The 16,428-nt window shown below is 37.9% G+C and overlaps 1 protein-coding gene across 8 annotated transcripts in view; it reads left to right on the top strand.

Moving 5' to 3' along the window:
• Positions 1-16,428, top strand: part of Arid4b (AT-rich interaction domain 4B) — a 124,475-nt gene that overhangs the window by 97,923 nt on the left and 10,124 nt on the right. For all 8 annotated transcript variants that reach the window (XR_361039.5, NM_053421.3, NM_001414215.1 and 5 more), the window contains 3 exons: positions 636-720; positions 3,333-3,531; positions 12,976-14,190. Coding sequence is in view for 7 of the 8 variants with exons in the window: in NM_053421.3 (NP_445873.2) it covers positions 636-720; positions 3,333-3,531; positions 12,976-14,190 (1,499 nt within the window). In the remaining variant the exon portion in view is untranslated. The remainder of the gene's footprint in view (positions 1-635; positions 721-3,332; positions 3,532-12,975; positions 14,191-16,428) is intronic.

The raw sequence follows: 16,428 nt of genomic DNA, 5'->3' as shown, positions 1-16,428 counted from the left end.
AAGTCATCATAGCTCTATTGACCCTTTAATGTTTGTAAACATATGAAAGAAGCTTTTTAGAACACAGAAAACTTGGGGCAGAATAATGTTTTTCTAGAGCAGCACCACCCTCATCCTCCACCCCCCAATCCCTAATTATTTGAGTCCTCTAAAAGCAGTAGGAGGCCTTTCTGTCAGAGTGTTACTAACTACAGCATGTTTTCTTGGTAGGTCTAGAGGGGAAAAAATGCCTACCACCACTTAAGAGCAAAACAAATGTTAGAAAAGATTATAATTTTTCAATATTTAATGTGTGTGTTTGGTTTGAGTGGAGCAGTAGTGACCCTAGAGGATTTAGGAGGGTTTTGACCATGGGACAGTCGATTTGACTCTTTGATGTCTTGATTGTATACTCATCAGATCTCTTAAGAGCCAGTGAAGTTGGGGTTGGGGATTTAGCTCAGTGGTAGAGCGCTTGCCTAGCAAGTGCAAGGCCCTGGGTTCGGTCCCCAGCTCCAAAAAAAAGAAAAAAGAAAAAGAAAAAAAAAGAGCCAGTGAAGTTATAAAATGTTAAAATTGAGTTTTTATTTGAATATAGTATAGTTCCTTCAGTGGTTTATACCTTACATATTTATGCTCATTTTTCTTAATTTTAGATATGATGAATGGATTAAAGCAGATAAAATAGTAAGACCTGCTGATAAAAATGTACCAAAGATAAAACATCGGAAGAAAATAAAGGTAATGTCTTGATTTTGCTGTGCACCATTAGCTGTTAAGTAAATACATTTTCTACCCTCCACCCCCCAAAATGCAATTAAATGTACATGTGTATGAATGTGCTAATTCTGATATTATCATCTTTTTTAAATAACACTTTTATCAAATATTGGATTTTGCTCTAAGTACTAAGTAATCTTTAAGGCCCTTTCATTTCAACATTGTGTAAAGCCACACAACCAGATTACATTTATCTATTTAAATCTTTTCCTGTCTTTCTTAGTTCTCAGCTAGGAGCCCTCAGTCGTTTGGGTAGGGATGTAAGTAGATTTAAGGTGGGGAAGAGGAGATATATCTGAAGACACAGGAGCGTCTCTCTCTTCATCTCTGTATGACCCTGAGTTCTGCCTCAGAATCTCTTCAGCACCCTCTTTACCACACACTCAATAGCTAATATAGGATCTGTGCTCTCATGTGCAAAGTTGTGATACTGTGCATGAGAAAATAAAAAAAAATCATTAATATGGTTTTGAAATTTTTAAAAATCTTTTTTTTTTTTTTTTTGGTTCTTTTTTTCGGAGCTGGGGACTTTAAAAATCGTTTTAAATGATCACGTGTAGTTGACATGCTTGGTAGTAATTCTGAAGCTCAGTCTCCTCATTCTAGTGAAGAGCTGTTACGGTCCTGTTTAGGGGCCCCTTTGTGGTCTTACGTGATGAATGCTTTTATTACTGTATTGAGTCTGTTTTAAGTTTCCAGTACAGTAACCAAGTACTTAAAACTCAGGATTTCTTAAACTCTTGACGTAACTCACTGTTGATCCTCTTGGAAAATATGTAAACCACACTGTATTTAGCATTGTTTTTTTTTTTTTTTTTTTTTTTTTTTTGGTTCTTTTTTTTGGAGCTGGGGACCGAACCCAGGGCCTTGCGCTTCCTAGGCAAGCGCTCTACCACTGAGCTAAGTCCCCAACCCCTTTAGCATTGTTTTTAGAAATGGAAGAATATCTGTTAAAAACCCAGTGTCTCTGTACAAAGCAAGCTCTAGCATTTCTAGGTAGATGAGTAGAAGCAGTGTTTGAATCATACATATAAAATGTTCTCTGAATGTCTGTGCCCTATTCAGTTCTTTATACTAACTCAAGCATGTTAAAATTCTTGCTCACAAGAAAAGAGGCTTATGAATCGGAAATTAGCAGATTCTAAAAGGTTTCATATATATTACCTTTTAGTATTGCACATACATCCTGCCCCTCTATTAATTAAGTTTTCTACTGAAAGCTGTTGTAGAGACTTCTTTTCTTTTTTTTTTTTTTTAAAGTATTCTAGGAGCAACATGTCTGCCTAATCATTGCCTTTCTTAAAGATTTATTTATTTATTATATATAAGTACACTGTAGCTGTCTTCAGACCCACCAGAAGAGGGCATCAGATCTCATTACAGATTGTTGTAAGCCACCATGTGGTTGCTGGGAATTGAACTCAGGACCTCTGGAAGAGCAGTCAGTGCCCTTAACCACTGAGCCATCTCTCCAGCCTGAGACTTCTAGTACTTGGATGGGAGACTTCTTTTCTTTGACTGCCACTAAAAATGTATTTGACTTGGACTGAAGTAAATTATTTCAGCCTTCAGTGCTCATGGTAATTTTGATTTCTGAGCTCAAGTCATAAAGTGCTTAAAAAAAAAAATGAAACATGTACCATAGTCACCTGGACTACACATTAAAACAGGCTTCCTGGTTCCATCTTTAGTATTTTGATTCATCTTTAAGGGGGCTACTTTTCTAGCAAGTTCTCAGAAATTTCAGGGCCACGGACCCCATTTGAAGGACAGCTACCATCTAAATGTTAACTGTTACATGTAAGGGAGTATTTCTCCCCTGGCATATCTTATGTGACATTAGGTATACACTGTCATTTGGAGACTTGTGAAAATAATCTCACATGTTATTCGGTCTGTCTGTGTAATGGGACTTCACAATTGTTGCTAAGTCATACTTAGAGAACCTAAATAAACAAACAAACAAATCGCTAATAGGAAATACCTTAGTTTTGTCTCATCTGTAAATTGAGTTTGAGACAACATCAGCCTTTGAGTGAGGTGGGAAGGCTCTTCTGAGCTCACTCCGCAGAGGCCAGTGTGAGGAACTCCGCCTGTAAATTCAAGTACAGAGTATGGCGATTCCAGTTTATTATCTTACAGTGACAATGTTCATTTTCAAATAAAGTTGTTGAAATTGAGTTTCTTTTGTAAATATTAAATTTGGATTTATAATTTAATTTCTAAGAATTTACAAGTTATTAGCAATATTTATTTGCTAGTCTTAATTATTTGTCAGTTTTCATCCCTACTATTAGATTGTAATACAAAACAGTTTTTCTATCTCATAGTGTTTTCATGAATAATTTTAAAAGAATCAAATTGGTTATTTTGAAGTTCTTTTCTTTATGTTTTTTCCCTCTGTTAAATATTTAATTAATATTCTTTGATGTTGATTTTAAAAAAGGATTAATGTTGTTAGCAATAAGTTTATATTTAGTTTATATTTTATATATTTTAATATATAATCATATCTAATACGTCATATGTTGTAAGATTATAGCTAACATCTAATACTTTATTTTTTAATCTAGAATAAACTAGACAAAGAAAAAGACAGAGATGAAAAATACTCTCCTAAGAACTGTAAACTTCGACGCTTGTCAAAATCACCGTTTCAGTCAAATCCATCTCCTGAGATGGTTTCCAAACTAGATCTTGCTGATGCCAAAAATTCTGATACAGGTCATATTAAATCTATAGAAATTACCTCCATTCTTAATGGACTACAAGGTAAACATAATTGTTTCATGCAAGTATTTGATTTTAATTTCTGTATTTAAATGAACTTTTGTGTAGTGGTATGTGACTTCAGTTCTAGTACTTTGAAAGCTAAGGCAGGAAGATTGGGAGTTGAGGCTAGTTTAAGCAAGAGTCTGTCTCAGGGGAATAAAAAAGCCTTATGTATTTTTGCTCCTTCCACACCCTAAAAAAACATCCCTGAAGTTAAATTCTATGAAAGTGGTTCTGTGGACTCAGGTTATTTTTTGTTTTGTTTTTGTTTGGTTTGGTTTGGTTTGTTTTTTTTTTCCCCCCCCAGAATTTGCTGTGTTTATTGTTAGCAATACAATATTTCTCTATTCTTGTCAAACACTGTCCTTTCTGTTGTTGTATAAAGCATAGGCTGTGTTATATGTTAAGATGATAGTGTAGTTCTGAAAGTTGTGAAGAACTCATCTGCTTATTTTGATATATGGTAATGGTTAATAAGAAAGGCAGAGAACTGGGCTGGAGAGGTGGTTCTGTAGTTAAGAGCACTTTCTGCTCTTAGGGACCTGAGTTCAATTTCTAACACCCACATGGTGGGTCATAAGCATTTAAATCTATATTGGCAGGGATCTAACTTCTTCTGAAATCTTTAGGCACCAAGCACCCATTTGGTGTATACCCATACATTCAAGCTAAACATTCATACATACAGAATAATAAAAATAAATGATATTTAAAAAGCAGTGAGTGTGAAATTGGATTAGAGATCTGATTTACAAAATAACTTAATTCTTTTCCCTAAAATATATTTTTGTTAATTTTTTATTATATATTTCTTTACTTACATTTCAAAGGTTATTCTCCTTCCCTTGCCCTCCCCCTCCCCCATACAGGTATTCCCCCCCATGCATTCCCCTTATTGCCCTCCCCAATATTCCCCTGCACTGGGGGTCCAACCTTGGCAAGACCAAGGGCTTCTCCTTCCACTGGTGCCCCAACAAGGTTATTCTTTGCTACATATGCAGTTGGAGCCCTGGGTCAGTCCGTGTATAGTCTTTTGGTAGTGCTTTAGTCCCTGGAAGCTCTGGTTGGTTGGCATTGTTGTTTTTATGGGGTTGCAAGCCCCTTCAACTCTTTCAATATTTCCTCTAATTCCTCCCAAGGGGGTCTTATTCTCAGTTCAGTGGTTTGCTGCTAGCATTGACCTCTGTATTGGACGTGCTCTGGATGTGTCTCACAGGAGAGATCTATATCCGGTCCCTTTCTGCATGCATTATTTAGCTTCATCAATCTTATCTAGTTTGGTGGCTGTATATATATGGGCCACATGTGGGGCAGGCTCTGAATGGCCATTCCTTGAGTCGCTGCTCTAAACTTTGCTTCCATATCGCCTCCTATGAATATTTTTCCCCTTTTTAAGGAGTGGGAGCATCTGCATTTTGGTCATCCTTCTTGAGCTTCCTGTGGTCTGTAGATTGCATCTTGGGTAGTTTGAGCTTTTTGGCTAATATCCACTTATCAATGAGTGCATACCAAGTGTGTTTTTCTGTGATTGAGTAGCCTCACTCAGAATGATGTTTTCTAGCTCATTCCATTTGCCTATGAATTTCACGAAGTCATTGTTTTTGATAGCTGAGTAATACTCCATTGTGTAGATGTACCACATTTTTTTAATCCATTCCTCTGTTGAAGGGGACCTGGGTTCTTTCCAGCTTCTGGCTATTTTAAATAAGACTGCTGTGAACATAGTGGAGCATGTGTCTTTGTTTTATGTTGGAGCATCTTTTGGGTATATGCCTAAGAGAGGTATAGCTGGGTCCTCAGATAGTTCAATGTCCAATTTTCTGAGGAACCTCCAGACTGATTTCCAGAATGGTTGTACCAGTTTGCAATCCCAGCAAAAATGGAGGAGTGTTCCTCTTTCTCCACATCCTTGACAGCATGTGCTGTCACATGATTTTTTTATCTTAGCCATTCTGACTGGTATGATGTGGAATCTCAGGGTTGTTTTGATTTGCATTTCCCTGATGACTAAGGGGGTTGAACATTTCTTTAGGTGCTTTTTGGCCATTCGATAATCCTCAGCTGAGAATGTTTTGTTTAGGTCTATACCCCATTTTTTAATAGGATTATTTGGCTCTCTGGAGTCTAACTTCTTGAGTTCTTTGTATATTTTGGATATAAGCCCTCTCTCAGTTGTAGGATTGGTAAAGATCTTTTTGCAATCTGTTGGTTGCTGTTTTGTCCTAACCACAGTGTCTTTTGCTTTACAAAAGCTTTGCAATTTTATGAGGTCCCATTTGTCGATTCTAGATCTTAGAGCATAAGCCATTGGTGTTTTGTTCAGGAAATTTTTTCCTAGTGCCCATGTGTCTTCTCCACTTTTTCTTCTTTTAGTTTGAGTGTATCTGGTTTGATGTGAAGGTCCTTGATCCACTTGGACTTAAGCTTTGTACAGGGTGATAAGAATGGATTGATTTGCATTCTTCTACATGTTGATCTCCAGCTGAACCATTTGTTGAAAATGCTGTCTTTCTTCCATTGGATGGTTTTAGCTCCTTTGTCAAAGATCAAGTGGCTATAGGTGTGTGGGTTCCTTTCTGGGTCTTCAATTCTGTTCCACTGATCTATCTGCCTGTCTCTGTACCAATACCATACAGTTTTTATCACTATTGCTCTGTAATACTGCTTGAAGTCAGGGATGGTGATTCCCCCAGAAGTTCTTTTATTGTTGAGTATAGTTTTTGTTATCCTGGTTTTTTTGTTATTCCAAAGAATTTGCAAATTTCTCTTTCTATCTCTATAATGAATTGAGTAGGAATTTTGATGGGGATTGCATTGAATCTGTAGATTGATTTTGGCAAAATGGCCATCTTTACTATATTAATTCTGCCAATCCATGAGCATGGAAGATCTTTCCATTTTCTGAGATCTTCCTCAGTTTCTTTCTTCAGAGATTTGAAGTTCTTGTCATACAGATCTTTCACTTGCTTGGTTAAAGTCACACCAAAATATTTTATGTTATTTGGGATTATTGTGAAGGGTGTCATTTCCTTAAATTCTTTCTCAGCCTGTTTATCCTTTGAGTAGGGGAAGGCTACTGATTTATTTGAGTTAATTTTATACCCTGACACTTTGCTGAAGTTGTTTATCAGGTTAAGTAGTTCTCTGGTGGAACTTTTGGGGTCACTTAAATATACTATCATATCATCTGCAAATAGTCATATTTTGATTTATTCCCTTCCAATTTGTATCCCTTTGACCTCTTTTCACTGATTGCTCTGGCTAGGACTTCGAGTACTATATTGAATAAGTAGGGAAAGAGTGGGCAGCCTTGTCTAGTCCCTGATTATAGTGGAATTGCTTCAAGTTTCTTTCCATATAGTTTGATGTTAGCTACCGGTTTGCTGTATATGGCTTTTACTATGTTTAGGTATAGGCCTTGAATTCCTGATCTTTCCAGGACTTTTATCATAAAGGGGTGTTGAATTTTGTCAAATGCTTTCTCAGCATCTAATGAAATGACCATGTGGTTCTTATCTTTGAGGTTGTTTATATAGTGGATTACACTGATGGATTTTCGTATATTAAACCATCCCTGCATCCCTGGGATGAAGCCTACTTGATCATGATGGATGATCATTTTGGTGTGTTTTTGGATTCGGTTTGTAAGAATTTTATTGAGTATTTTTGCATCAAGATTCTTAAGGGAAATTGGTGTGAAGTTCTCTTTCTTTGTTGGGTCTTTGTGTGGTTTTGGTATAAGAATAATTGTGGCTTCATAGAAGGAATTTGTTAGTGCTCCGTCTGTTTCAATTTTGTGGAATAATTTGGACAGTATTGGTTTGAAGTCTTTTATGAAAGTCTGATAGAATTCTGCACTGAACCCATCTGGACCTGGGCTCTTTTTGGTTGGGAGACTTTTAATAACAGCTTCTATTTCTTTAGGAGCTATGGCGTTGTTTAGATGATTTATTTGTTCCTGATTTTACTTTAGTACCTCGTATCTATCTAGAAAATTGTCCATTTCTTCCAGATTTTCCTGTTTTATTGAATATAGGCTTTTTTAGTAGGATCAGATGATTTTTTGAATTTCTTCAGATTCTGTTTTTATGTCTCCCTTTTCATTTCTGATTTTGTTAATTTGGACACACTCTCTGTGACCTCTGGTTAGTCTGGCTAAGGGTTTATCTATCTTTCTGATTTTCTCAAAGAACCCGCTTTTGGTTCTGTTGATTCTTTGTACAGTCCTTTTTGTTTCTACTTGGTTGATTGCAGCTCTGAATTTGATTATTTCCTTCTTTCTACTCCTCTTGTGTTTATTTATTTCTTTTTGTTCTAGAGCTTTAAGGTTTGCTGTCAAGCTGCTGACATAAGCGCTCTCCTGTTTCTTTCGACAGGCACTCAGAGTTATGAGTTTTCCTCTTAGCACAGCTTTCATTGTGTCCCATAAGTTTGGGAATGTTGTATCTTCATTTTGCTTAAATTCGAAGAAGTTTTTGATTTCTTTCTTTATTTCTTCCTTGACCAAGTTGTCATTGAGTAGAGCATTGTTCTTCTTCCATGTATATGTGGACTTTCTATAATTATTTTTGTTATTGAAGACCAGTCTTAGTGCATGGTGATCCGATATGATGCATGGGATTATTTCTGTCTTTCTGTATCTGTTGAGGCCTGTTTTGTGACTGATTATATCGTCAGTTTTTTGAGGTGCTGAGAAGAAGGTATATCCTTTTGATTTGCATGGAATGTTCTATAAATATCTGTTAAATCCAATTGGTTCATAACTTCTGTTAGTTTCTCTACGTCTCTGTTTAATTTCTGTTTTCATGATCTTTCCAGTAATGAGAGTGGCGTGTTGAAATCTCCTACTATTATCATGTGAGGTGCAGTGTGTGCTTTGAGCTTTAGTAAGGTTTCTTTTATGAATGTAGGTGCCCTTGCATTTGGAGGATAGATATTTAGGATTGAGAGTTCATCTTGGTGGATTTTTCCTTCGATGAATATGAAGTGTCCTTCCTTATCTTTTTTAATGACTCTTGGTTGGAAGCCAATTTTATTTGATACTAGAATGGCAACTCCAGTTTGTTTCTTTGGGCCATTTGCTTGGAAAGTTTTTTTCCAGCCATTTACTCTGAGGTAGTTTCTGTCTTTGTCTATGAGGTGTGTTTCCTGCATGCAGCAAAATGCTGGGTCCTCTTTCTGTATCCAGTTTGTTAGTCTATGTCTTTTTATTGGGAAATTGAGTCCAGTGATGTTGAGAGATATTAAGGAATAGTGATCGTCGCTTCCTGTTATTTTTGTTGTTAGAGGTAGAATTATGCTTGTTTGTTTCTCTTTTGGTTTCATTACACGGAAATTACTTTCTTGCTTTCTTTCTTTTTTTTTTTTTTTCTTTTTTCTTTTTTTCGGAGCTGGGGACCGAACCCAGGGCCTTGGGCTTGCTAGGCAAGCGCTCTACCACTGAGCTAAATCCCCAACTCCACTTTCTTGCTTTCTGTATGGTGTAGTTTCTTTCCTTGTGTTGGAGTTTTCCATCTATAATCCTTTGTAGGGCTGGATTTGTAGAAAGATATTGTGTAAATTTGGTTTTGTCATGGAATATTTGCTGGATATAGTAACCTGGTAAGTTTGCCTTTATATGTTACTTGACCTTTTTCCCCTACTGATTTTAATATTCTTTGTTTGTTTAGTATATTTGTTTTTTTTGCCTATCATATGATGAGTGGAATTTCCTTTCTGGTCCAGTATACTTGGCATTGTGTAGGCTTCTTGTATGTTTATAGGCATCTCTTTCTTTAGGTTAGGGAAATTTTCTTCTATAATTTATTGAATATATTTCCTGGCCCCTTAAGTTGGGAGTCTTCACTCTCTTCTATCCCTATTATCCTTAGGTTTGATCTTCTCATTGTGTCCTGGATTTCCTGTATGTTTTGGGTTAGGAGCTTTTTGTGTTTTACATTATCTTTGACAGTTGTGTTGATGTTTTCTATGGTGTCTTCTGCCCCTGAGATCCTCTTTTCTATCTCTTGTATTCTATTGGTGATGCTTGTGTCTACAGCTCCTTGTCTCTTCCTTTGGTTTTCTGTATCTAGGGTTGTCTCCCTTTGTACTTTCCTTTTTGTTTCTATTTCCATTTTCAAGTCCTTCACATGTTTGATTGCGTTTTTCTGTAATTCTTTCAGTGATTTCTGTGTTTCTTCTCTAAGGGCTTCTACTTGTTTACTTGTGCTTTACTGCATTTGTCTAAGGGAGTTCTTTATGTCTTTCTTTTTTTTTTTTTTTTTTTTTTTGTTCTTTTTTTCGGAGCTGGGGATCGAACCCAGGGCCTTGCGCTTCCTAGGCAAGCGCTCTACCACTGAGCTAAATCCCCAACCCCTCTTTATGTCTTTCTTAAAGTCCTCCATCATTATCAAAAAATTTGATTTCAAATCTAAATCTTGCTTTTCTGGTGTGTTTGGATATCCAGTATTTTCTTTGGTGGGAGAACTGGGCTCTAATGATGCCAAGTAGTCTTCATTTCTTTTGATTAGGTTCCTGCACTTTCCTCTAGCCATTGGGTTGTCTCTGGTGTTTGGTTGTCTTGCTGTTTCTGGGAGTGACTTGGCCCTGCTGTAGGCCTCTGTGTCAGCACTCCTGTAGAACTGTTTTCCTTCAGCCTTTCCTGAGAACAGGTGCTCTGCTCTCAGCTGTGGCGGCGCTCCTGGAGACTGTCTTCTAGCTTTATGCGGGCAGGAATCAAAGGATCCTGCCACTGATTGCTCGTGTAGGTCCTTGCACCCCGTGGGCACAGTTGGCACTATGCGATTTTCTCTTGGGTCTGGACTATGGGCAGAGGGTATTCTCCTCTGACTTCTCAGGAGTATCCACACTTCTTAGATTCCAGTCTTGTGCCCCATGGGATTAGGGTGCAGGGAGCTGTTTGGTGGAATCAGTCTGGTCCTAGGCGCAAACCAGAACCACGGGTAGCGGTGGCTGTCTGTTCCTATATCCCTCTGTCCAGAGGCACTATGCAGTTTCCCCTTGTACCAGGGATGTGGGCCGAGGTGTGCAGAGGTGGCAGTCTGTCCTGCAGCCTCGGGATGTCTGCACTCCTGGGTGGTCTGCTGTCTTCCCCACAGGATTTGGGTGCCCCTAAATATTTTAAATTGCTCTGAACTTGATTTAAGTATTAGAGAAATTAGGTTTTCCCCTTATTTCAGAAAACTGTATATGAATTCATTATATAAGCCTACTGCTATATAATATTCTAAAGTTTGCTTTAAAATTTCTATAATATCTAACATTTATAGTACTATATAGAAAAATATATAGTTTAAAGAATAAGATTTGGACACTACCGTCTTAAGTAGGTAGTATTTAAAATAACTAGATGTGCCTCTTAGGAGTTCTCACCTAAATTTATTAATTATTACTTTTAAAATAGGATTTAATTGTTTATGCATATACTCCCAAAGAAGATACTGTTGGGCTGGAGAGATGATTCAGAGGTTAAGAGTGCTGGCTGTTCTTCCAGAGATCCTGTGTTCAATTCCCAGCAACTACTTGGTAGCTCATAACTATCTATAATGGGATCTGGTACCCTCTTCTGACATGCAGACATAATGATGCATACATAGTAAATAAATAAATAAATAAGCAAATAGATAAAAAGAAGATATCATTTAGTTTAAAAAGTAAATGCTGGCCAGTTAATGTAAGTCTCAGTTTGTGAGAAAGCGTAGGTGGAGGTTGTCTTCAGTGTCATTTGATCCAAGTGTGGTGCACACCTTTAATTCCAGTACTTGAGAGGCAAGGGCAGGCAGATTTCTCAAGAGTTCACAGCCAGATTGATCTATATAATGAGTTTCTATCCAGCTAGGGCTACCTAGAGAAACCTGTCTGAGTAGACTTTCTAGGTCATATTCTGATTTTAGAGCCTGCTTCTTTGAGAGCTTAGTCCGTGATTAAGTGAGTTCTTAGAAACCTTGGTGCTGACCATAGATAGAATACCTGCCATCAACACAGGGATGACCAGGGAAATATATGCAGTGGGAGTAATAGACTGCTGTCGTTTTTAACTCTGCATAGTTTATCTTCGGTGCTTTTCTTAAGTTGAGCAGGATGCTTTTGCTTTGTATTGCTAGTTGATAGAAGCACTAACATAAAAGACATGGAAAGGAGAGTTGGAGTTTCATTTGCACAGTCAAAAAAACAGGACATAGAAAGTATAAAAGACTTATTTAGGCTAATCTGGGCCTTCAGGGAATGTGCATTTAGTTTATAAACCATTGTAGTTTAGTGGCAGTTTAGTGATAGCTCTTAGTGTGACTTCCTTTGTAAAATCACTACTAGTCTCTTTTCTCTACACCTGCTACACTGTGACCTTCCTGGGAAAAATACAGAATCAGTGGGTGAGTGGGTGGGTGGGTGGGTGGATGGATGGATGGATGGATGGATGGATGGTAGATAGGTAGATGGATGGATGGTTGGATGGATGGATGGATGGTAGATAGGTACATGGATGGATGGATGGATGGATGGTAGATAGGTAGATGGATGGATGGTTGGTAGATAGGTAGATGGGCAGAAAGTTATAGAATGCTTATTGACTGGAGTAGGTAGCTTGATGGTTAGGTAGAAAGATTTATGCAAACTGTAGTATAGGCTTTAGAATTTTATTTTTAAACTGAGGATTTCCTTATCTTGTTATTTCGTTAAAAATAATTCTCATTTTAAAATATTTATGTTATATGTATATGTGTTTTGCCTGCATGTATATATTTGTGCCATGTGCCTGGTGCCTGCACAGGTTAAAATATGGGTTGGATCCCTTGTAAGTGGAGTTGAGAGGTGGATGAGTTAGGATGTGTGTGTAGGAACCTGAGTCCTTTGCAAGACCAACCAACACTCTTTTGTTTTTGGTTCTTTTTTTCGGAGCTGGGGACCGAACCCAGGCTTCCTAGGCAAGCGCTCTACCACTGAGCTAAATCCCCAACCCCTCAACCAACACTCTTAATTGCTGTGCGTTCTCCACAGCCCTCCATGTTCTCATTTAGTGACAGCGCTTTCTGGCATTTTAAGAACAAGTAAGTATAGGAAAAGAGTAAATTTCTTTAGAAAATTTCTGCCTACTAGTTTTGTTCACTTGAAAAACTGTATTATTCTGTTTTCTACTGGTTTAACAGTGCCACAGCCTGGGTCAGACTCATAAAGGAGAGAGTTTTTATTTCTTGCAGTTGAGGCTCTCTGTGTTGAGGGCGATCACAATGGTGGTAACTTGTGAAATAGCTAACCTACGCGTGTGAGAGGTTCCCAGTTGCTATGGTTGTCATTAAGTGTCAGCTTCAGTTTTGAAGAAGATACTTAAATCATAGCACCTTGGATGGAAGTTTTTCTTTCTGTTTTTATTTGCTTATTTGAAGCAGACATAAACAACAGTCTTATTAGGCATGTTGCCCCCCCACCCCCACCCCTCTTATTTTTTAGCTTCCGAAAGCTCAGCTGAAGACAGTGAGCAGGAGGAGGAGAGGTGTGCTCAGGACCCAGAAAGCAGTAGCAAAGACGAATCAAAGGTGGAACATTCAGCCCACAGCAGAAGTGAGCTGATTTCAAAAGAGGAACTGAGTAGTCCATCTTTGCTAGAAGAAAACAAAGTCCACCCAGATTTGGTAATAGCCAAAACAGTGTCAAAATCTCCAGAAAGATTAAGAAAAGATGTGGAAGCAATATCAGAAGATACTGATTTTGAAGAGGAAGATGAAATCACAAAAAAGAGAAAGGATGTTAAAAAGGACACAACAGATAAGGCTTTAAAGCCACAAACAAAACGTGGGAAAAGACGGTATTGTAATACAGACGAATGTTTGCAGAGTGGATCCCCTGGCAAGAAGGAAGACAGAACCAAGAGCAAAGAGCCACTCTGCACAGGAAACAGTAGTAATAGCTCCTCAGATGAAGACGAAGAGGAAAAGTCCAAAGCAAAGATGACACCAACCAAGAAATATAATGGCTTAGAAGAAAAGAGAAAATCTTTGCGGACAACTAGTTTCTATTCAGGATTTTCAGAAGTAGCAGAAAAAAGGATAAAACTTTTAAATAACTCTGATGAAAGACTCCAGAACAACAGGGCTAAAGATAGAAAAGACGTCTGGTCAAGTATTCAGGGACAGTGGCCTAAGAAAACACTAAAGGAGCTTTTCTCGGACTCTGACACTGAGGCTGCAGCTTCTCCACCCCATGCTGCCCCAGATGAAGGGACAGTAGAGGAGTCACTGCAGACTGTGGCAGAAGAGGAGAGTTGCTCACCCAATATGGAGCTAGAGAAGCCACTACCTACCAGTGTTGACAGTAAGCCAGTGGAAGAAAAGCCCCTAGAAGTTAGTGACAGAAAAACAGAATTTCCGAGCAGTGGCAGTAATTCAGTGCTCAATACCCCACCTACCACACCGGAGTCGCCTTCTTCAGTCACTGTAACAGAAACTAGTCAGCAGCAGTCTTCTGTCACGGTGTCAGTGCCCCTGCCTCCAAACCAGGAAGAGGTCCGAAGCATCAAGAGTGAAACTGACAGCACAATTGAGGTGGACAGTGTTGTGGGGGAGCTCCAGGACCTCCAGTCAGAGGGGAATAGCTCACCAGCAGGCTTTAATGCAAGCGTGAGCTCCAGCAGTAGCAATCAGCCAGAACCAGAACACCCAGAAAAAGGTGAGGTGGAAAAGACCATGGTGACTATTTGTAGGATTTCCCCTTTTAATGTCTTGATGGTTTCAGTGTGTCTTTTATTGTGAGGTGGTTGAGCAGTGTGCTTGTATGGACAGTGAAAAAGGACAGTAGGAAGATAATTTAAATAATGATAATGAGATGGCTTTGAGAGCCTTTAATGTCTTTTTCTTGAACTGTCTATGATATTTCAAGTGGATTTTAGACCACATCTAGTTTGCACCTAGGCCCTGAGCTTAAAAACTGGTGAAATTCATTCTGTTCATTAGTTGACCATATCATATGAGCCACCTAGCTGTACTCCTGCAGCAAATGTACTTGCAATTGAAATGTGCAGCCACTCACAAACATTCTGATTTGCTGTGAGACTCCTTCCACCCTTAACCAAATATTGTAAATAGGGGTTTGGAGCAACTAGCTGTCCAGGCACTGCTTCCCTCAGACAACCGAATCAAACTTGATTTACAAGCCAAGCTTATTTGTGTGAGTTTGTAAAGGAATTTGATGCTTTCTTAGACCTATAACTTCCAAATTGAAGGACCAGTATGTGTGTCAATAATATTCTTGATTTTTTTTTTCCATGTAGTTTTTCAAAGTGGAGAATCAAACTAGTACTTAGTGAGAGTATGACTGTCTTCTCTGGCTATCACAGTTGTACTCTGCCATCATTTTTCTTATGAACCAGGTGTTTGAAATCAGTGCACTCTAAGCTGGCATTTGGTTTTGAAATGTGCACACCCTCTGTGAAGAACATTGGAGGTTGTTTTGAGTCCAACAGTGAGGGTCTTAGTTGACAATAAAGAGATATGGTAATCTATGCACGCTGTAATCCTAGCCTTTGGGTTGGGGAAGGAGGAGGCTCTAGAGTTCAAGGCCAGTCTTGGCTACTAAGTGAGTTCCTGTACAGGAGTGCTAGGTAGGGAGACCCTTTCTCAAAGAATAAAGGATACTCAGTAAATCTTTAGTGAAAACTGAAGTGGAGATGTTCAGGTCCAGCTGCTACTGGCATTATATCTATGAATCATGCTATGTCATGGAGTTAAATTACATAGTCATGAAAAAAGAGCGTATTTGGGCCTTCAACAATATTGTATTAAATTCTAGGTCTTGAGAGATTGTATCTTCTTTTTTGTCCTCAATACTGAAGAAAAATTAAAGTTATCCAGAAAGAGTTTGATATCTTCTCTACTGAGGCTCAGTCAGTGCTGCTCTTTTGGATATTAATCTTCATTAAATTAAAACTATGGGCTTTGGGCTGAAAAGATGGTTCCTTGGGTAAAGGCACTTGTCACAAAGCCTGATGACTCAGATGTAATGCCTAAAACGCATTTGGTTGAAAGAATGAGCCAGCTCACAAACGTCCTCTCACACACTCACATGTAAAGTTTTCTTTTTAAAGTGCTGTCGCTGGAGTGATGGCTTAGTGATTAAGAGTGCTTACTGCTTTTGCAGAGGACCAGAGTTCAGTTCCCAGCACCCACATCAAGTGGTTCACAAAATTCTATAACTCCAGTTCCAGGGGATTCAACATCATCTTCTGGCCTCCATGGGTGCCTACCCAAGCTCATCTCATACATACATATATATATATATATATATATATATATATATATATATATATATATATATAAAATTATATATAAAATTATATATAAAATTTATATATAAAATTAAATTTATTTAATTAAAATAAAATTTTAATTAAAATAAAAAATTTTAAAGGTATGGAACTTGAGGCTACCTGCTTTCTCAAATCAAAGGACTGTTCAGTTGTTTTTTTAAATTTATGCCACAATAAACTGTTAGACATCTACCATATGGCCTCATTTCAGTGTATTTATTTGGTAAAACATAACAAATTTCATCCAGTGAACACCCTATTACATTTCAGCCAAGCAAAGCCATATTTTGTAAACTGTAGATTAATTTCACCATTGATAACAGGAGCAACAAGAAATGTTTTTGGCGCTAAGCCTGGTGTTCTTTTACATGATGCGTATGTAATAAGTGGATATATCTCTTTAGTCTCTTTTTTTAAAGCTTATTCTTGCTAGTCTAAGAGATTATGTATAATTATATACAGAAGCATAACAAGGACTAAAGACACACAAGTAGTATATAGAAATGCTACAGTTGAGAGTAGTGATGGATTCATAAACTTGCAGCATCAGGGAATTTCTCATTGAAAATAAACACTTGAGCTAGTTTAAGAAAGGGTGATAT

Source organism: Rattus norvegicus, chromosome 17, assembly GCF_036323735.1.
Source record: "Rattus norvegicus strain BN/NHsdMcwi chromosome 17, GRCr8, whole genome shotgun sequence".
Taxonomy (NCBI): domain Eukaryota; kingdom Metazoa; phylum Chordata; class Mammalia; order Rodentia; family Muridae; genus Rattus; species Rattus norvegicus.
Note: the sequence above shows the minus strand (reverse complement) of the source record. Positions and strands in the feature narration are given on the sequence as shown.